Consider the following 23,179-nt stretch of genomic DNA (forward strand, 5'->3'; position numbering starts at 1 on the left):
AAGTATGTGAGATGAAGTTTCACCATTCTTGGCCCTATGGAGCAGTCTGGCTGTACTTCCGCCCAAACAAATTTGTTTATTGTTTCCTAGCAGTCCATAGTACTTCCAATACACTTCACCAGCACCACATTTCAAATGAATCGATTTCGTCTTCCGTCTTTCCTAATCATTTGAAAATACCATGACTTGGGTCAGGTGAACTTTAGATCTCAAAGTAGCAGCCTTGCTTTTCAGTACTCATGAGAGGTCTTGTGCAGAAGATTTAACCAATGATCTCCTGATTGTTGCTTCCATGAGCATTGATTGTGGGTCTGATTGAGACAAAAGCCTTGACCACTCCGGTCTTTTCTGTGGTTATCATGATGTTACTTACTGGTCGAGTAGCGAGGAGTTTTGTTTTCCTTTATATTGAGTTGTAATCTGTACTGAAAGCTGCAATCTTTGAGCGTCATCAGTAAGTGCTTTGAGTGTTGTGGTGAATAACAAGAAAACATCGTGGGTCCTGTGCCATCATCATGGCCGTGGGTATATCTGAGTTCACTGCTGCCACTAGCAGATTCATGTAGGCTCTATAGACTCAAGTTTATCATGGAGGTAAATACGGGTACAAAGACGGTCCTGGTATAAGAGCAGTTCAGGTTAAACTCTTGCACTACAACTGTCATGTTACAAGTTAAATTAAACTCCCTGAACTTCAGTTTCCTCATCTGATCAGTGGTGATAAATCCACATTCATATTGACGCAATTTTGCATTAACTGATTTAAGTGAGTACCCAATAAATAATAGAAACTGTTAATAATTGTAACTAATGTCTATTCTTTTTTTTCTGAAATGATTTTACCTAGTTGCCCCACTAAGGGTTACACTTCCCAGGGTCCTGTGGAACTGTGATCATGTAACTAAGTTTTGACCTAAACAATGTGCATAATAGGGTTGTTGAACACATGCCCTTAAAAGAAGAGGCGAGGGATCTTTTTGTCTTGAATGAAAGAACATTCTAGTACTTTCCTCAAGGAGTGGGAAAACATCACAGAATTGGCAGTGTCTGGTATGATTCTTTCAAGAAGAGCTTTGTGGTTCACCATGAAGGAAAACTGGGCCACGTAGTCTTGATATAAGGAAGAGCACACGTGAATGGACAGGACAGTGCAGTAGAAGAATGGCATGTGATTCCGTTAGGCCTTCATGTAGACTGGGTGCGGTGGAAGCTGACAGAAAAGGTCACAGTGTACACAAGACTGAAGATTCTGGGCATGAGTCAGAGGGTGATGAAAGTCATTACTGAACAGGTTGTATTTTCATAAAACAATATCACCCTTGGGTGAAATTTAACAGTGTCAACTGACTTTTCTGTTTTCCCTACTAGACTTTCAGCTTCTTGAGGGAAGGCATCCTGTTATTTTTGCCTTACCAGGATGCATCACTATGCCTGGCAGAAAAATGACAGCCCCATTTACCTTTCCATTGTGTCACGCTATCTTTTGACCCCACTCTGAGGCAGTGCGCTCCAGAAGACGTGCACTCTCCTGGTTAAGGCACATCCAACCGCCTGCTCACCTTGGATTTCTGGGTGGATGGCCATGTAAAGCAGCGCCCAGCGCAGCGTCGTGGCAGTTGTCTCTGTCCCAGCAAAGAAGAGGTCCAGTGTGCTGCAGACGAGGTTTTCTTCATGGAAGCTGGAAGTGGTATTTCCTGCACACTAGAATGAAAATGGGTTTATGGATGTTGTTCAGAGAACTCGTGGCTACCCCAAAACACAGGGAGCTTCATCCTAAGGAAAGGCTCTGGAAGGAAAAGCTCTGAGAAGAAAACCCTTTGCCTTTGGCTTCTTCCGGAGGAGGATTGCTAGTCCTAGGACTGTCAGCCCTGGAGCAGATGAAAATCAAAGCAAGCATTTTCTCACATGATTCATTTGGAGAGGAGGTAGTAGTACAATGGGAAAGAAGGAGATGTGAAAAAACAAAAAACAAACCAACCCCAGATTTGAGTTGTACCATCATCCTTACTAGCTGTAAGAGTTAGACAAGTAGCCTGAACTCTCTGTCGCTCACTCTCTTGTTCCGTAAAAGAGAAATAACCTCTTAGACCACATGATAGGCTGCCTGAGTTATAATGTGCACATAATCAACAAATGTTTGAATCTTATCAAAAAATAAACTCAATTCCCCTCTTCATATAGCAATTCGCATATCCTTCCCACACTATTTTTTTTCACTTCTAGGTTATCCTTCTAATTGTCAAGCCCTTACTCAGTGATACATATGAAATGAAGTAGTCACTGTGTGACAGTTGGACTTTCAGGGAAAGGGTGGGAAGGGGAGGGAGAGAAGAGGAAGAAATAGGCTAGAGGTTTGACAGGCTAAGGCTATCCACAAGAGAGCAAGGAAAAATCCAAAAACGGAGAGTAAGGTAAGTTAATGAGTGGTGGCGGATGATAAGTAGTTTAAGCTTGTTGAATACAAAAATGATTATTTAAAATATAACCTCGCACACATTCACCATGAAAAATTGTTTTAAAAATCAGGTATCGCATGGACATCAGAATATTACCTGCTTTGAAATAAGTAAGTTTATGTATGTTAAATGACTTTTTGCTTTAAAAAGTAAGTACATGAGAGTCCAACATAAAGAAGGGGAAGGGGGGCAGGAGGAGGGAGAATTGGGTTGGGGAGAAACTGAGTTGATGACACGGGGCAAACAGGGCACTAATCCACCCAGGGGAAGAGTGTTCGTTGTGTTCCCACAGAACTGGGATGAGCATTCGGACCCCACCATGACACCCCAAACCAGGAGGGCAACATAACGCATGGAGGAATCCACAAAAAGACTGGACCACACGCCCGACCCCAACCAGAATCAGCCCGACCCTCACCATGGAAGGGAGTGCCACAGAAAATGAAAATAGATCGTCTGGTGAGGGAAAGGAACTGACCTACCACACCCAGAAGGAAGCTGACGCAAATGAAGTGGGAGGAAGGGAGTGGAGCACACCAGGGCCCAACAAGCTCAGAGGATGATAGCCCTGCTCGGAGCGGCCAATGCAGAGAGGACCATATGCCCAGCCCCACTGCGAGATGAGACATCCTGCACTCACCCATGGCCCTACACGGGAAAGCACCCGAGACACAGTATGGGATTTGTGACCTAGCTGACCCCACCACACTGAGGCAAGACACTGAGGGCATGCAATGGAGCAGCGGGGGAAGCAGAGTAAGGAGGTACCGAGGGAGTATAAAGGATAGACTCTAAGGCCAGGACGTGGCGCCCCATCAGAGTCGTCCGGAAAACACTCCTAAAGGTCAACAAACAGAACTTGAACTAGTAACAGACTTTTCTTTCTTTTTTCTCTTCTTTTAGATTTTGTATGTCAGTGGCTTTTTTGTTTGTTAGCATGTCGGTGTTGCTGCCATCGTCACCATGTTCTTATATGCCACGTTGGTGCTGTCGAGGCCATCCATGATTTCATGCACATATTATTACCTCTGCAGGTCTATCTAGACAAGATAGGCTGGATAAACAAGGTGGAGAAGAAAACAACGGGACCAATGGTCCTGGAGAGACATGAGAGTGTGGGAGGTAGGGAAAGGGAGGAGGTATTGGCCAAACCAGGGACAAGGAAACAATGAGTGGTTCAAAACCAGTGGCAGGGAGGGGATGGGAGGACTGGTAGGGAGTGACCAAGGGCAAGGTAACTGAGAGGAATTATTGAAACCAGAATGAAGGCTGAACATGGTAGTGGGACAGGAGGAAAGCATAAGGAAATAAAGGAAAGGAGTAGGAGGCAAAGGGCATACATAAAAACTTAAATACAGACATGTACATATGTAAATATATTTATAATGATGGGGGAAATAGACCTATGTGAATATATTCATAGGTTTAGTAGTAGGGTAGAAGGTGAACATTGGGTCTCCTCACCCGCATTCCCTTAATACAAGGGCACTTTGCTCAGCTAAACAGTCATTCCATGATATCCACCTTCCCGACATGATCACTGAACACAAACGTGTATAAGCAACAGTGGTGAAGAAAGCTGATGGTGCCTGGCTATCAAAAGATATAGCATCTGGGGTCTTAAAGGCTTTAAGGTAAACAAATGGTCATCTAGCTCAGAAGCAACAAAGCCCACAGGGAAGAAGCACATAAGCCTGTGTGATCACGAGGCATTGAAGGAATCAGGTAGCAGACACCAAAGAACAAAAACCATCATTGTGTGCTCACCTTCCCCACATAAACGCTGAAGATGAGAATGTGTGCATAAGTAAGTGTGGTGAAGAAGGCTGATAGTGCCCGGCTATCATGAGATATAGCATCTGGGGTCTTAAAGGCTTGAAAGTAAACAAGCAATCATCTAGTCTAGAAGCAACAAAGCCCACAGGGAAGAAGCACACCAGCATGTGTGATCACTAAGGGTCGAGGGGACCAGGTATCAAGCACCAAAGGGGGGGAAATCATATCATCATGAATGAGGGGAGCACATTATGGGAACATATGTAGACAACTGGACATCCCTATCCTCCCCACCCCCAACTATCATGATTCCAATTCTACTTTGCAGACCTGGTTAGACCAGAGGATGCACAGCAGTGCAGATGGGAACTGGAAACACAGGGAATCCAGTGTTTCACCCTTGCAGTGGTGAAAGTGGTGATAAGGGGAGGGAAGATGGAAGCAGGGTTAGAAGGGGGAACCAATTATAAGGATCTACATATAACCTCCTTCCTGGGGATGGGCAACAGAAAAGTGGGTGAAGGGAGATGCCAGGCAGTGTAAGACATGATAAAATAATAATTTATAAAATACCAAGTGTTCATGAGGAAGGGGGGAGCAGGTGGGAGGGCGGGGGAAGAAAAATGAGGAGCTGATTCCAGGAGTCCAAGCAGATAGCTAGAGTTTTGAGAATGATGAGGTAATGAATATTTAAGTGTGCTTTACACAATTGATATATGTGTAGATTGTGATAAGAGTTGTATGAGCCCCAATAAAATGATTAAAAATAATTAAAAATAAGTACAAGTTATTATCAGTACATTTTAATAAAAATTTATATATGTATTGCATGGTGAGAGAATACAACCCTGACACACACCTTTCCTGATTTTAAACTATGCAATATTTCCTTGTTTGTTCCCACAACTGCCTCTGGATACATGTACAAATGCCTCATGAGCACAATGAAGTGTCATTCCCATTCTTCTCAAGGTTATCTATAGTTTACCATGGCCCACACAGTCCATTGTCTGTGCATAGTCAATGAAACAGAAGTGAACATCTTTCTGGTATTTTCTGCTTTCAGCCATCTGACAACAGCAATGGTATCCCTTGACTCATATCTTCTTTGGAGTCTAGGCTGCCTTTCTGGCAGTTGTCTGTCAATGTACTGCCACAAACGTTGGTGGATGATCTTAAGCAAAATTGTACTTTCATGCAAAAAAAATGTTATTTTTGAGTTTGAGCGTTCTGTTGGGTCACCTTTCTTTGGAATGGACACACATATGGACCTCTTCTAGTCAGTTGGCCAATTAGCTATTTGCTGGCATAGATGAGTGAGTGATTTCAGTGCTTCATCGGCTTGCTGAAGCATTTCGATCGGTAGTCCATCAATTCCTAGAAACTTGTTTTTGGCTAATGCATTCAGTGCAGCTTGAACTTCTTCGTTCAGCACCACTGATTCTTGCTCATATGCTGCCTCCTCAGACGTTGGCATATTGACCAGTCCATTTCGTATTACTGCCCCTATTTTGACGTATGTGTAGTAGGGTGAATAATGACTTTCAAAGAAGTCCACACGCTAAGCCCTGGAATCTGTTAATATGTGTCCCTATAAAGAAAAGGTAAGTGGCCCTCAGGGTCTGTGATTAAGCACTTGGATGCATCCACAGGGTTGGAGGGCCAAACCCACTAGCAGTTGAAGGAGGAATATGTATTAGTTTGCTTCTGTACTTCTGTAAAGGATTACAGTTCAGGGAATTCTCTGTAGCAGTCTAGTTTTTCTAGGACTACTCTTCATTGTAATTGAATTAATAGCAGATGAGCATGGTTTACAGAAAGTGCAGATAAGGAAATGATCCTAGATTATCCATAGGGATCTATTGATATCACGAAATGACTTTATAAAAGAGAAGCAAGAGGGTCAAACAAAATATGCAGAGTTAGAAATAAGCAGTTGTTACAGAGGAGAGAAGAGGCTAGGCTGTTGGCTTCAAGTTGACAATAGAGAAATAAGCCAAGGAATGCAAGTTGCATTAAATTATAGAAAAGACAAGGAAACAAAAGTTCCCAAGAGCCTCCAGAGGAATCAACACTACCAAAGTTTGAACTTTTGTCCAGCAAAATTGATTTTAGATACTTGACCTTCAGAATACCACTAAATTAATAATAATTTATTACAGAAAATTTCAGGGAAGGAATACATTCCCATTTACTCTAAAAGAAGAAAACCGGGGGGGGGGGTGGAAACAACTTTTATGTCATCACCTTTGTCATTTCCTTCAGGTAAGCATCAATAAAGTCTCTCGGTTTATCAGGATCCCAGTCTTCCTTGTGTTTTCCAATTGAATGAGAAACAAACAATTTCAACTTCTCCCAACCTCTGAATAATGTTTGGTGAGGTCCTGGAAGGAATTTCATTATCCATGGAATCACATTGTAGAGCTAATTGATAAAAACAAAAACGTCATGGAGACAATTTACCACATTTCAGGACAGCAGTCTTTTGTTTCCGTCTCTGTTTTATTTGCTTACCCAGAAACCTCAGAGTCAGCCTTGAATTTTCTTTGTCTCTCATTGTTCCAGAAAAATATTTCAGTTATCCACCCAAAACATGTCCAGCTTATAGAGGCAACGGCACAAACAGACCATATTATGATAATACTTAGAGGTGTCAATGCAGCACTTTTAAGTACAGAGCAACTAGAAAGAAAATCAACAAGCCCACAGAAGAACTAAACAACACCATTGATCCATCTGATCTCTTGGGCCATGGGTTGACTAACTTTTGAGGGGGAAAAAAAGCCAATCCTGTCCCTCACAACAATTTAAAAATTATTTGAGACCTATAGCATGTTTTTACAAATAAAAAATTTAAGGTAAGATTATGAATGAAACTATGATAGTTTTATTTTCTTTTTCGATTTTACTTTAGAGCCACATGTCCATACACAAAAAACCGCATACGGTTCTCAAGCTGAAGCTTGGTGACCCTGTTTTAGACATTTATAGAATACCTCACCCAACAAAAGCCCAATATAAATTTTCTCCTAGTGCAAATAGAACACGCTTCAGAATAGATGATAAATTAGGCCATAAAGCAAGTATCAATAAATTTTAAAACATCAAGTTACTACACACTTTTTTTTAGGTCACAATGCTAAAAATTTAGAAATCAATCCTAGAATGACTAACTAAAAAAATCAATTACATGGAAACTGAAAAACATGTAAAAACCACTGAGTAACTTAAGAAATAAAGAGCACAGCTTAAAATTTTTTTTTGAAATGAATGAGAATTTGTTCTTCAAAGAAATGGAAAAATAATCACCAACTTTATTAGGAAAGGAAAGAAACCCAGGCTAACGCTGTGAAAAGAACAAAAGGACAGCAAAGGCTTTCACTCCTAAGTCTCAACACACGTTATACAGCCACGCTAATCGAATCAGCCCGTGGCAGGCACAGCAATAGATACACAGACCAATAGATTGGAACAGAGAACCCAGAATGCAACCAAGCACCTACCAACACCTGCTTTTTGACAAGGGCCTAAAACACATCAGGTGGGGAAAAGATACACTCCTTAATAAACAGTGCCGGAAAAAATGAATATACCCTTTCAAAAGAATGAAACAAGATCCATACCTCACACTATGTACATGAACTCAGGATGGGTTAAATATCTAAACATGAACCTTAAAACCATAAATATCAGTAATGAAAATATAGGGGCACATGTAAGAGCTCCAATACACGTCATAAACACACTACCAAAAAAGAACTCAGATTAGGAAAAAATATTTGGCAAAATATTTGGCAGATACAGAGCTAATTTCAAAAATCTAAAGAAAACTACAACACATTAAGAATAAAAATAACTCAATCAAAAATTGAACCCTAGATGTGAATAGACAACACACTAAAGAAAACATCTAGGCAGCCAATAGTCATATGGAGAAATATATTAGCTCATTAGCCATAAGAGAAAAACAAGTTAAAATAATGATGAAGAGAGGATGAGAGATTGGCATGTTCATACATTGTTGGTGAGAGTGCAGAATTATACAACCCCTATGGGAAATAGCATGGCACTTTCTTCAATAAATTCATGTGCAAATGTAAATCTCTATGAGCCTGCAATCCCTCAACTTGATAAATAACTTACAGAAATCAAGGACAAAACACTAACACCAACATATGCACAGTCATGCTTTTCACACCAGTTTTTATAAAGCAGAAAGATGGAAACAAAAGAAGCCTGTTTGTGGAGAAATAGATGAACGAACTCTAGTACATCCACACGGTAAGTTATGAGGCTGTCAAACACCTCATGATATGGATACATTTGAAAAATATCAGCCTCATCAAAATTAGTCGCTGTCATAAGATAAATATTTCATGTCACCACTAGGGTAAAGGAGAAAATGGCCTTCACACCAGAGGGTTGTATCTTCTAACCATTCAATCTGGATGCTCAGGAAATCCTCAGGGACGCTGACTTTCAGGAAGAAGAGTGGCATCAGGATAGGTGTGCAGAGGATACAACCTTGCTTGCCAAAAGTGAGGAGGTCTTGAGACACTTGCTGCTTGAGATCTCTATTGACTCCCTGGGAGACACTGCAGCTGACAAGACACATGGAACCACGCCCGTGCCCTGAGCTGGAGAAGCCACATGGATCTTCCCTGATGCAACCAGACCTCTAGAACTGGTGAAACCACATAGAGACTCTGCCAGAGCTGAGATGCTTACAACACCATGGGATCCAAAGACTTTCTACCCACTGACCTGTCACCATCCTGCATTCGGCATCATTGCATGTGCGTTGTGAGTCTGAAAAGGACTTTATAGATTGGTATCGGACTTATGGGTGAATGGCAGAAATATGGGCTTGCACTGGACTGGGCTGGGGTGCTTTCTTAATGTATCATTACCCTTTATATAAAACTCTCTCTTATACACATATGAGTTTTTTATGGATTTGTTTCTCTAGTCTACCTGGACTAACACAATAACAAAAGCAATGATTGGCTAACCACAAAGACACTTGTTCAGGAATGTTCATGGTAACTTTATTTATTACACATATGGACTAGAAATAACCCAGAGTTGTACTGTTAGAAAACAGACTAACAAGTGGAGGTATACTCATATAACAGATTGTTAATCAGTATTTACTAAGAGATTGATCAGGAAACAACCTGCTGAACAAGCAGCCAGACACATAAGAGAACCTCCGAAGAAGGAAAGTCGATGGAATCAACAAGAGGCATAGAGAATTAAGTCTCAAAGGCAATGACAATATTGATCTCTTTAAAAAGCACAACAAAAGTTCAGTATAAAATTTTGTAAATTACACCAGTTCTAGACGTTTTCTTTGTACAAAAATGGAATGTTCATGAAAATAATAATGTCAAGAGATTGATTTATGTTAATTTTTGTTTAAGTTAATTAAAAAACTTCTATTTTTAAACTTAATAAATCAATCAGAACTAATCTGTACCTGGCTCCAGCCCTGATATCCTGAACCAAGATTGAGAAGAGCACTGCTTACCTGGCAGAATTTTTGACCTTCTAGGTATGTGACTTCATCCAGCAGCCTCAGCAGCTCCTGAAACTGAGCATCCTGGTACGCAAAGCGCTCCCCAAAGGTAATGGAGCAAATGACATTAGACACTGCGTTGGTGATCTTGAAGTGCGGGTTAAAAGGCTGTCCTGGAGGCAGAGGAAGGAAGACATGGATTCTTTCAGAATGAGGGTGCTTCTAAGGAGAGTCTACTCTATCACACACAGCATGTGAGGTACTGGAGACAGTCCCCTGCACAGGATCTATCACATTGCAAGAACTCAGGCAATGCTTGGGGAGTCAAATCGATGGTCAGGGTTTAAATTCACTAATGTGTGCAATGCCAGTCTTTCTGCAATAAATTCCACGTGGGCAGGATTCACGGTTAGTGTTTCATTATGGCAGCTTCAGTGCCTAGCCCAGGGCTCAGCACAGGAGATATACTTAGGCACATTCAACAATTGAATGAGATAAACTCTGAGGCCTCTCCTATGAAAGACTCACCTTTCTCCTCTTCTATTGCCTCGCAAAGGCAGCGAGCCTCCTCCTGAATGCGTTCTTCTAAGTTCTTCTTCCCTAAACCGAAGTTCCTCAGTGTGGTCAGGGCAAACCTCCTTTGCTCCTTCCATACCTGGCCACTGGACATGATCAACCCTGGGACAAAGACAGTCAGTATTGCGCATTCTGTTTCTATAAGGTTAATATCTCACAGATTATGTGGAATGAAAGGCAGGAGAAGGGCATTAAGCCCTTAAAACCTACTCAGAAAAAGAATCTCAGAGCAATGGATTTCCTTGTCAGCGTTTACTACATGTTCACTATACCAGGCACTTTACTGAGTGCTTTTCACATGCCATGCACTGTGTGCACATAGAAACTGTAGGTAATAGGAATAATTATTTTATGTTTTACTGATAAGAAACCAAGGAACAGAGGACTGAGCAAAGTTTGCAAGGTCACATAGGAGCTGAACAGGCCTTCACATTCAGGCCTACGAGATTCAAAAGCTCTGAATATTAGTCAGAAAGTCAATATATATATGTATATATGCTTATATTTTGTTAAATACCAGTAACACACTTATAGATACGGCAAAGCCCATGTTCTTAAGGAGAGAATGAAGATTGTATAGGAGAGCTTCTACCTAAGCCAGGTTTTGAAAGATAAGGGAATGACTCATGAAAATAGCACAAGGAAAGAAGGAAAACAGCAGAAGAATGCCATACATTAAGAAGAAGGGCAGTGAAGGGGAAGTTAGAGACTCAAGGTTTTCTCAGTTGTTGCATATCGCAGGTAATGAATGCTACACTGCTTTGTCATTCTTCCCTCCCACGATACTTCCATTCATCTGGATTTGTCTTCTACCGTCTCCTTCATCCAATGACATAGTCAGCTCCCGTTGTCAGATTCAGTGATACTTTCAAACTTATTTGATCTTTGAGCTGATACTTCCCGTCTTAAAATTATCTTCCACTGGTTCTTTGGGCAAAAGCCTCCGAGATTTCCCTCCTGATTATCTGATAGTAACTTCCTTTGTTTCTTATCTTTTATTGACACTCCTTTGCTCAGTCTATAATCCATTTTAGGAATTTCAACAACTTTTAAAATGCTAAATAACATATTGTACTAGTGATAGTTGACATTTCTTTCCCTGGCCTTCAGACTAATATATAAAACAGCTTGCATGACTTTGCCAACCGAAAGGCACTTTAGAATCTCAATATCCAGGACCAAATTCCTGACTTTCTTTATACAACTTCCCACCAAACCAAACCAAACCAAACCAAACCAAATACCTTGTCCTTATCCACATATTTCCTATTTTCATCATCTCTCCAATCAGACATCCTCCTCACCCTCACTGACCTCCAATCATCTAGTTTATCATATAGTATTGGATTGATATCCCGAGTACCTTACATTCAGGCATCCTTAGTGCCACCCTGATGGTCTGACCCACTGCCATTTCTGCAGCTTCCCTAACACAGCCTAGCACTGTCTACAGCGCTACAATAAGCTTTTAAGTGCCCTTGTCTGCGTGTGCTCTTCTGCCCTTCCTTCCATCTTGCACTCTGCAACCTCAAGGGCACTACACACGCACGCTGTAGATGCGATGATCCCTCCTCTACTCAAGTCCATCCCACACTTCTGTAGTTATCAGCCTCCAAAGGGAAGTTCTCAGCAAGAGCAGGTGTGGGTGACTGCTGGCCAGGCCTGGCAGCCTCCGTTTATGAAGCTCACTTAATCTCTGTGCTCTCGCCATTGGTGGTCTTTCAAGTTTGCAAGGTCGCCGCTCTTCTTCCCATGTCTGAGGCTCGACTCCTTGCATGGTTTCGCCGCTCTCTTCTCTGTATTAAACAGGCAATTCCTTAGTTTGAGCTTAGCCTAAATTTAGATGCTGGCTTAGATATGGATTGCACTTAACTTCATAACATGAAGGACGTTAACTTAAAACTAATTGGTGGTATGTGTCTCTGAGTAGCATATACATTACATAAGAACGGGTATTTTGTTTATTTTACTCCCTGCTTTATCTCTTATGCGCAGCACCACACTTCATGTGGCAGGTAATTTATGAAAACCCTGGATCGACATGGAGTGAATGGATGAAATATTTCAGAGAGGAATTGGAAAGCTCCCGTGGTAGTTACATAATCTGGTGTCAATTTGAAAGGATTATGAGTGAAGGGGTAGAGTCTGGCCTGTCAATCAAGATAGAACCAGTAAGACCTCTCTGTGGGCATGGCCTTCTCCTGAGAGTTCTGGGAATTCCCATTTTCCTCCTTGGAAGTGGGAGACATCATCTCACACTACTCACTCCCTTGGAGACTCTCCACTGACAAGGCGGACTCCCTGAGAGACATTCCTGAGGAGAAGCCACGTGTACCTACCCTGATGCTGCCCTTGGAACTGGAGAAGCCACGTGGAGCCCCCTGCCAGCCCTGAGATGCTTACAACACCACTGGATCCAAAGACTTTCTACCCACTGGCCTGTGATTGTCCTGCATTCGGCCTCATTGTATGTGCTTTGTGACTCTGAAAAAGACTTTATAGATCGGTATCAGACATATGGGCAAATAGCGGACTTATGGGCTTGGACTGGACTGTGTTGGGATGCTTTCTTAATGTACAATTACCCTTTATCTACAGCTCTCTCTTACACACACATGAATTTCTATGTTGTTTCTGTAGTCTACCCGGACTGACACAGCACCTGAAAAAACAAATGCTGTTTTGCTAGAGTCATAGATTGGAGCGTTTCATTTCAAGTTTTAAATGTTTAAATTTGTTAGATAGTAATTAAAATTACTCATGTCAGCCTGTCCTAATGTGTCTGGGGTGGTGACAGACTAGAAGACTTGAGATTCCATTTGCCATGGCCGTAATAATAAAGCACAGGGAGCTAGAGACAAGAAAGGGGAAGTTGATGCATGGTAGAGCCACATCCCTTGGAAACAGGCAAGTAGAATACGAGAATGTGCTGCCTCTTCCTGTGAGCTCACAGTGAGATGGATTTACTTGGTTATCAAAACAGCTAGTGTTTCTGTATGGGGTGCAGCTTCTCCCAAATCCCTGCCATCAGGACTGACAGTGGCCCCTCCTCAGACAGAGCGACGACATAAATGTAGACCCATGGCCACGCAGCTTCCTCTAATGGCAGTGGTTCAATGAAGAGTTTGTTCTCTGGGAGTGTCAGAGAACTGTAGCCACAAAGATACATTTCACAGCCTCTACTACCAGCAAGCAGACAAATCTTCCATGAGGCAAGAATCTTACCGTTTTTGCTAAACATGTGTTCTCGGAGCGGAGTCATGGGGCGGTTCACAATGGTTTGGTCCTTGTGGGCAAGGGCTTCTTTGATTAAAGGCAATCCGCTTACAATGACGCAAGGAACATATCCCAAATCCATCCTGAAGAGGTTTCCATATTGCTTCATAAACTGAAACAATAGGCACAGTTCAATAAGCACATAGGTACCGAGGGAGGAGGAGTGTGGGTGCAAGAGATTTCACTGACAGCAGCTGGGTCTGTGTGCAGCTAAGTACCTCAGACAGATCAGGGACAATGCAATGAATGCACCACAGCAGCAAACCCTTGTGCCTCTTTGTGCCTTCATTTCACACTTTGGAAAACACAGACTTCAAATATTGATGTCTATAGCATCTTCTATTGTGAAAAACAAACAAACAAACAGAAAAACAGCTCACTTGTGGCCTGACAGAAGAGTTTCTGTCTCTTTTTCCCCAATCTTCGCCAATAGGCTCAAATTTAATTCATTACAGGATTAGGAATCTCTTTCTAAAACATTCAGTAACAGTGTCAACAGCATGAATGAGCGAGGACACACACTCCATATTTCTAGACAAGGCACTTTGTACATAATTGTGAGAAATGAGCAACTATCCAAATTCCAGTGAAAGGAGGCACATAATTCAGCATATTAGACCCAGCAAAGAAAGTTAAGGTAGCTGTAAGCCTAGTTTCACGAATATAAATTTATAGTAAATAGAGAGATCTGTTTAACTAGAAGAAAAATTCCTTGATTTGTAATAGATCGTGGAAAGTTGAAGGCTGACTTAGGAAAGGCAAAGACTACTGCATTCAATATGGCTTACACCCCGACATAAAGACAACACGGCTCTTTTCAATTAGACTGACAAAGAACATGATGCATGAAGAGAAGATTGAGGTTGCCAAGGATTCCCTTGTCATCCACAGCCAATGCCCATGGAAGCAGCAGTCAGAAGACGAAATCATGTACTTTATAGGCCACACCTGCTGCAAAAGATCTTCAAAATGTGAAGAAGCAAGGATGTTTTAATAAGGTGCACTAAGTAGAAGCCACAACATTTCCAATTGCTTCCACATGCATGTGGAAGCTGAACAGTGAAAACAGAATACCGAAACATATTGCCCCTGAGAAGCAACAGTGGGGAAATTCTTCTCACATACTTTAGTCATGTTATAAAAAGGAATTGAACCCCTAAGAGGAATACTAACCTTGTAAATTGGAAGATCAGCGAAAAAGAGGATGATTGTAAAGGACATGGACGGACAGTGACGCAGCCTGGTATTAAACAAAGGAATAGTTGAAAGGCTGGTGCTGAACCAGAAAATATTTGTTTTGTCATACATGTCGTTGCTATGTCTTCATGGCACTTAACAACAGGGGCTGTCTTATGGACTGGCATAAGTCCTAGTGTTTATGGCTGGGATCAGGTGAGAGGAATATGGAGAGAAGTATACTAGTTTTGAGTTCTATGTGACTCTGTGGTTCATTTGTTGTAGGTTGTTAGGCAATTTGTTTCACAATATTTTGAACCTCAGTTTTCTGACTACAAAGGGAGAGCTGGTGCTTATTCCACCGTCCAAGTTTCTGTGAGGAAGATTGAGAACAACAATAAGAGAGGCACTGGGTCCTGTTCCACCCCCCACCCCCCCCCTGTATCTGAGGACAGAAAACCTCTCTGTGCAGGGCATTCACTGCAGTAGAGGAATAGCACACAGACACGTGAGGGAGGAAGGCACGCATGTCCAGAGTCAGATTACTGCTTTTGGGCTTCACCTGTGGTCTCATGTAATGGCATGACCATGCTACCGTGGAAATGATGTTCCTCATTTCTTAGAATGGGGATTATGAGGCAACTTATCTATAGATCATTCTATGATTGCCACAGCATATTGAGAGGCAACTGCGTTCACGTTGGATTCAGATGTGCAACAAGGAATATTTATCACTCATTGTTAATGTCAGATGACTCTTCACTCAGAGTAAAGAATACCAGAAATGTGTTTGTCTTCACAGCCTATGCAAAGGCATAATTTGGACTACAGCAAATTATGGATCACCCTGAGAGTGGGAATTGCAGAATGCTTTACTGTGCTCATGAGGAACTTGTACATTTATTCCAAAGCACTTTTGGGAACAGAACAAGGGGATACTACATGGTTTAAAATCAGGACAGGTGTGCATCAGAGTTGTTTCCTCTAGCCATATTTGTTCAACCTGTATGCTGAGCAAATAATCAGAGAAGCTGGCTTATGAAAAAGAATATGGCATCAGGATTTAAGGAAGACTAATTAACCACCTGCATTATGCAGATGATGCAACCTTGCTCAATAAAAGTGGGGAGGACTTGAAGCACTTGATGATTAAGATCAAGGGTTGCAGCCTTCAATATGGATTATAACTCAATGTAAAGAAGACCAAAATTCTCACAAATGCACTGTTAGTCTGGGTAGCCCAGAGAAACAAATTCATAGGCTTTCATATGTATTTAAGAAAGAGGTTTATATAAAGAGTAATTGTTCATTAAGAAAAAATTCCAACCCAGTCCAGATCAAGTCCAGACATTCAATATTAGCCAGTAGAAAGTCTTCTTCAGATTTGTGAAACACATGTAATGACACCAGATGCAGGAAGATCACAGGCCAGTGGGTGAGAAGTCTTGTGGGTCCAGTGGGATTGTAAGCATCTCAGCATCAACAGGGGTCTCCACATGGCTCCTCCAGCTCAGGGCACTAGTCTAGGTCCTTGTGTCTTGTCAGCTGCAGTGTCTCCCAGAGAGTGAGCCTATGTCCTGCCTACAGTGCGCTATTTATCTCCTAGTGCCTCCAAATGAAATCATCAAGAGGCGACCTGACGGGCAGGATAACTCCACCCCTTCACTCAATCCTCTCAAATTGACAACAGATTATATGACTACCACATGGACCAATAGTTAACATCATGATAAACAGAGAAACGGTTGAAGTTGTCAAGGATTTAGTCTTGCTTGGATCCACAATCAATGCTCATGGAAGCAGCAGTTATGAGATCAGAAGATGTGTTGCATTAGGTAAATCTATTGCACAAGATCTCTTTAGAATATTTAACAGCAAGAGTGTTACTCTGAGGACTATAGTGCACCTGACCTAAGCCATGCTATTTTCCATCACCTCATATGCATGTGAAAGCTGGACACTGAATAAGGAAGAGTGAAGAAGAATCGATGAGTTTGAATTGTGCTGGAGAATATTAAAATAACATTAACTGCTTAAGGGACAAACAAATCTGTCTTGGAAGAAGTTGCGCCCTAATGGCCCTTAGAGTCAGAGATAGCAAGACTTCATCTTGCATATTTTGAACATATTGTCAGGAGTGACCAGTCCCTGGAGAACATCATACTTGGTGAAGTGGAGAGGGAGTGAAAAAGAGGAAAGCCCTTGTGATAGTTACATAATCCTTTGTTAATTTGAGATGGAAGAGTGAAGGGGTTGGGTTTAGCTTGTCAATAGGTGGTAGTTTGTTGACCTCATTTGGAGGCGCTAAGGAGATAAATAGCTCACTGGAGGTGGGACACACGCTCACTCCCTTGGAAACATTGCAGCTGACCAGACACATGGAGCTATGCCCTGAGCTGGAGGAGCCATGTGGAGACCCCTGTTGGCGCCGAGATGCTTACAATGCCCCTGTACCCACAAGACTTCCCACCCACCGGCCAGTTATCTTCCTGCCTTTGGCATCATTGTATGTGTTTCATGACTCTGGAGAGGACTTAATAGATTGATATCAGAGATAAAGGCTAATATCGGATTTATGGACTTAATCTGGACTGGCTGGGATGTTTTCTCAATATTCAATTGCTGTTGTATAGTATGTTTTTTCTTATACAAATATGAGTGTCTCTGTAAATTTGTTTCTCTAGGCTACCCAGACTAACACAGCCTTCAAGAAACAGATTGACACCATGTATGCAACAACGGGTTAAAGCACAGGAACATTTGTTAGGATGATGCAGGACCATGCAGTGTTTCATTCAGTTGTGCAGAGGGTTGTTATGGGTTGGAACCAACTTGATGGTACCGAACAACAACAACAATGAGCACAATGAAACGAAGCTCTTGATAGTCGAGTAGCAAAATAAATGGAAGAAATTATGAGGAAAAAGAGCTGAACAGAAAATGTCGAAGTACAGCTCAAGAAGACAATCTAAAGTATTTAATGAAATATGCAAAGATTTTGAATTAAAAGTGCATGCTTGACATATCTCAACTTGAAAGACATGAAGAAAAATTCACACCTCAAGTTTTAATATAGAAAGATTCTGTTGAACAAGGGAGAAAATATCACAAGATGATGGCATCATACACAGTCACTGTACCAAAAAGAATTTGTCAACTTTCAATGCTTTCAAGAGGATATATATATATATATATATATATATATATATATATATATATATATATATAAAAATCAAGGATCCAGGGTTGAAGGTAGACCTGTAACCTTGACAGGAGACATTATGGAAAAACTGTTGCTTTTAGGTGCCATCACGTCATTTGCAACTCGACAACACCAGGTACAGCAGCAGAAGAAGAAAAAAATACTGCCCATTCCTACACCATCCTCTCAATTGCTGTTATGTTTGAGCTCGTTGTTGCCGGCACTGTCAATTCATTTCAAGTCTTCTTTTTAATTGACCTGCTATTTGACCAGGCATGATATCCTTTTTCATGAACTGGTCTCTCCTGGAGTTCCTTGGTGATGTAGTGGTTATATATTGATCTGTGATTCATGAGGTCGGCAGTTTGAAACCACCAGATACTTAATGGGAGAAAGAAGCCCACAGGGACAGTTATACCTTGTCCACCTATAGTGTTGCTACGTGTCACTATTTATTAAATGGCATCGAGGCATTTCTGTTTTGTTTTGGAGGGGGTGTGGAGGAGAGTCAGTCTTTCCTGATATCATATCCAAAGTATGGGAGACAAAAGCTCATCATCTTCTCTTCTAAGGATCATTTGGGTTGTACTTTGTGCAAGATAGATTGGTTTGTTCTTCTGGAAGTCCTTGATATTTTCAACAGCCTTCACCAGTACCACAATTAAAACACACTGATTCTTCATCAACCTTCCTTATTCAGTCGTCCTAACTTCACATGTCTGTGAGGTGCTTGTGTCAGATGCGCTGTGCTCCTCAAAGTAACACCCTTGCTTTCCAACACAGCCCAGTGCAGTACATCATCTGATTTCTTGACTGCTGATTCCATGAGTATTGACTGGGGATCAACTCAAGATAAAATATCTGACAGCTCCCATCTTTTCTCCAATTTTCATAATGCCAACTCCTCGCTTTGCCTAGCTGTTGAAACTGAGCTTCACTAGCATCTTTCTCACAGGTGTAGTCAATTTAAGCCCTGTTAATTCTATATGGCAAAGGTCACATATATAGTGGTATTTTATTATTGAAAAGAGGCACCTGCCCTCATCATTCTCAAAACATTTTCTTTCTACTTGTGCCCTTGGTATCAGCTCCTCATTTTCTCCCCTTCTTTCACCACCCTCCTTCCCTCAGGATGATGGTAAGAAGTGTACAAATGTGCTTGACACGATGGATTTAAGTATAGATTGTGATAAGACTTGTACGAGCCCCAGTAAAATGATTTTAAAGAAAAGGCACTTGCAATCAATAAGTCATTGATCTAGCAAAATTATATCCACTGTTATTTTCAGCTATTGATCCTTATTCTTTGTTGCTGATTTTTTTGTTCCAATCACCAATAATCACAAGCGCATCTTGATTGCATGATTTATTAATTTCAGACTGAAGAAGCTGGTAGAATTCTTTGATTTTTTCATCACTAGTTTTAGTGGTTGGTGGGCAAATTTATATAATAATTGTATTAACTGGATTCACTTGTAAGTGTACAGATATTATATTATCACAGACAGTGTTGTCCTTCAAAGTAGAACTCGAAATGTTCCTTTGACAATGAATGCCATGACATTCTTTTCAAATTTGTCACTCCTGGTATAGTAACGCATACGATTACTTACTCAAAATGGCCAATACGAGTCCATTTCAGCTCACTACTGGTGCCTAGAAGATCAATCAATTTGTGTTTCATTTCATTTTGAAGCTTTCCATTTTTCCTAGGTTCATACTTTGTACAGTCCGTGTTCTGGTTATTAATAGATGTTTCCGCTGTTCCTTCTCATTGCGAGTCGTGCTTCGTCAGATAATGAAGGTCCTGGAAGCATTACTGCATCCACATCACTGAAATCAAAGCAGCTCTTCCCCTATGAGATCTTAAGTGCCTTCCAACCTGAGGTTGATCCTGTTTTTTTTTTTCTTTCAATTTTAAATCATTTTATTGGGGGCTCTCACAGCTCTTATAACAATCCGTACATCAATTGTATCAAGCACTTTTGTACTTATGTTGCCATCATCATTTTGTGAACATTTTTCTTTCTGTTTGAGCCCTCGATTTTACCTCTTCTTTTTTCCCCCTCCTTCCCCCGCCCTCCAAACCTTGTGAATCCTTGATGCATTATAAATTACCCAGATTTCTGTTGTTCCTCTCCTTTGGGGAGGGAGTGGGGTGTTACCGTCCATAATTGTGATCAGCTCCCCCATTTTTCCCCCTTTCCACTTCATCTTTCCCCCACCCTCTTTGTATTTCTGTTCCTGAGGGGTTAATCTGTCTGGGATGCCATGTGTCAAGAGCTCTTGTCTGTACCAGTACATGCTCCAGTCTAGACAGATTTGTAAGGCAGAACTGGGGTCATGATATTGGGGATGAGCAACCAGAGGAATATTGTTTGTTTCGCCAGTGCTGTACTGTGCCCTGGCTAGTCCCTTCCTTTGTTGCTTCGATTCTTACGTTTTCTAGTGTCTATTCCCTCAGAAGTGGACAGCGTATTGCTTCTTTGTAAAGCTTTATTAGTGTGGAGGCTCCATGGAAACCTGTTCAATATGGATGACCCTGCTAGTATTGGAAATATCAATGGCACAGCCTCCTGCAGGCATCACAACAGGAAACACTAACAGATAAGTGATGTTTAAAGAGTCCCAATTATGTGTTCAGCAGTGTAGCAACTTTAAGTACAAGTCTTTGAGATTTATTCAGATCCTACTGAATCATTAATTTAGCTTGTCCACTCTTCTCCAACTTTAGTCTAATATGTTATCTTAAACATATATAAGTATAATAAGTCATATAGAGAACATTTTTCACATCTCACCCCCCCACAAAAAAAACAGGTTCTTCATGGTCTTCTCATTATGTTTTAGCTCGTACGATTTCCCCATAATTTAAAACATTCTCTTCTCACCAGTTCACTCTACTACATGCCAAACTTCTTTTACATAAATTTACTTTTAGAGCTATGTATTGTGAATTGGGTGGAGATTTACATCGCATGTCATGTACATTGCATTCAACAATGCATACATGTTTTGTTGTATCTCATTCATTGCAATCTCCCAGTGTCACATCACTTATCCTACTTCCTCCCTTTATTTCCTATTTCGGATTTGTCCTGTTTTAACCCTTCTGAATTTGATCCTCTTAGTCTCAGTTCATTGATTATTCTAAGGTATGCTTATCTGATTCGTTTCATTGTTCTGCTTCTAGAGCTATCTACACTTGTTGAAAATTGAGACCTGGAGAGGGATTCAATCTCAGCCCAAATGGTGTGTGAGGACCACAATCTCAGGGGTGTACACCAATCTCTATCTATGGGGCAAGTGAAATTGCTTAAATATGGCTCTTCTGTCCATGTAACTCGCACCAACGGATTGAATGGGATCATGCAAATAGGGTGTGCAAAACCCTCATAGTGAACCATCAGTTTCGCTCTTCCATGGCTTATGTAAATCAGCCATCTCTAAAGCAGGAGAAGGAAGAGTCCTGTGGCCATTAAAAAAGAACCACCTCAGAGCACAGGTGAGATCTCTGTGAATGGAGGCCCAGGCAGCGTAGGTACCAGAAGCCACGGCATTAAGCACATGAGAAAGAGCAGAAGTAACATAGGCCCCATGAGACACACCGAGAGGCAGAGCTGAAATTAGGGGGCAGGGCAACAGGCACGTTTCCTGGCCCTTGGAGGCAGAGGCAAGGGGCTATGAGACAGCGAGGTTGAGCACCAGAGTTATGCCTACCAGTGTGGCTGAAAAAAGACACTCCAGTCCAAAGAATGGTCTCGTGCCCATTTTGAAACCTGTCAGCTTCCCGCCAGCAGCCCAGGTGGCCCTGCCAGGGAAGTATTTGACTGCTGACAGCAGGCTCCGTGTTAAACCCACATGTGAGAAAGTTGAGGCTATCAGCCACTGCAAAGGTTTCCAGCCCCAGAAACCTGGCACACAGACACTACCAGTCAGAATCAACTCGATGGCAGTTGGGTTTTTCAAATTATTATTATTATTTGTTTTGCGTCGTTGCTGTTTCTGTAACTGCCCCAAATCCCCATCATCATGCATACTGCCTGTAAGTTCTGAGGGGCCCTTGTCATGCATTATTGAATCCTGCAGAGGAAAGCCATGGCATGGTTTGCTGTTATCGCAATAGGGTAAAGAGGATAGGTGTCCCCGGAATGCCCCCTCCCTGGGGGTCAGGGCCAGGACCAGGTACCTTTGCTCGCTCCTACCTTCTGACATGAAAGATGAGCCCGTTTGAAGTCCATTTGAAAGAAGTTACCAAAGAAAGGCAAGCTCCAGGGTCCCGGCGGGTAGTTTTTCGGGTGCCGCCTTTTCTGGAAATCCACAAAGAGCAGAAAGGCGAGGGCGCCCAGCAGGAGAGTCGGGAGATGGAACCCCGCCCAGATGGCGGCCCCCAGGGAGCCCACCCGTGCCAGCAAGGCCAGGGCGTGCATGGCTCTTCCGTGGTCACTGCCTGTGGCAGTCCCGCTGAGCCCCCAGTTCCAAGCCCCGCCCCTCCAAGCCCGCCCCGCCCCGCCCCGCGCCGCGCCCCTCCTCTCCCAGCCCACCGCCCACTGGGAGCTTGGCCGCCGCCAAGCTTGGCTTCTGGGAGACGCAGTGAGCATTTCCCCCTTCCACCTGAAAGCTCATCTTTCTCTTTGGGCGCCACAAACACGTAAGCTCGTTTCTCAGCGACCAGTCCACCGCGTGACGGGAGCCGTGCCCTCTGCACGGTAACGCCAACAGCAGTTGTTGACAGCGCATCTATAGGATTCGTCACACACACAAACCGTTCCTGAAGAATGGACTAAAAGATAATGCGATTCCCCGCTCCCGCCCGTGAACTTGGCGCCCCCTCATATATTTCAGGCAGCACGCTCGCCTCCTTGGGTAAGCGATCTCATCCTGGCAACATGATGCAAGAGATGCTTTTGTTAGCCCGCTTTCGCAGGAGAGAAAGCAGAGATACAGAATAGGCAACACAGGCTCCCTAAGTGGAGAATGATCGAGTTCAGCTGTCTGAAAGACCTCAAAGGGGGTATTTGAAAAGTGTTTTAAAGATTGAAAAAAAAGTGTCTAAGCTTCAAGCACTATTTTATTTATTTATTTATTTTAAACTAGATCCTCAGATTTCATGACCCTGAAACCAGAAATAGTTGGTGTCTGGTGACTATTATCAGCCTCTCAAGAATGAATTACATGAGAAAGTCCTGAACAGAGTGG

The 23,179-nt window shown here is 42.2% G+C and overlaps 1 protein-coding gene across 1 annotated transcript in view; it reads right to left on the reverse strand.

Annotated features, from left to right (window-relative positions):
* The window catches only part of LOC142435901 (cytochrome P450 2J2-like), a 38,271-nt gene extending 15,838 nt beyond the window's left edge, over positions 1-22,433 (reverse strand). Inside the window, exons 1-6 of the mRNA XM_075539951.1 lie at positions 22,186-22,433; positions 13,552-13,714; positions 10,279-10,428; positions 9,763-9,923; positions 6,480-6,656; positions 1,560-1,701 (exon numbers count right to left, since the gene is read on the reverse strand). Coding sequence (XP_075396066.1) covers positions 1,560-1,701; positions 6,480-6,656; positions 9,763-9,923; positions 10,279-10,428; positions 13,552-13,714; positions 22,186-22,410 — 1,018 coding nt within the window. The 5' untranslated portion in view covers positions 22,411-22,433. The remainder of the gene's footprint in view (positions 1-1,559; positions 1,702-6,479; positions 6,657-9,762; positions 9,924-10,278; positions 10,429-13,551; positions 13,715-22,185) is intronic.
* Positions 22,434-23,179: the final 746 nt, after the last annotated feature.

Source organism: Tenrec ecaudatus, chromosome 1 (assembly GCF_050624435.1).
Source record: "Tenrec ecaudatus isolate mTenEca1 chromosome 1, mTenEca1.hap1, whole genome shotgun sequence".
Classification (NCBI taxonomy): domain Eukaryota; kingdom Metazoa; phylum Chordata; class Mammalia; order Afrosoricida; family Tenrecidae; genus Tenrec; species Tenrec ecaudatus.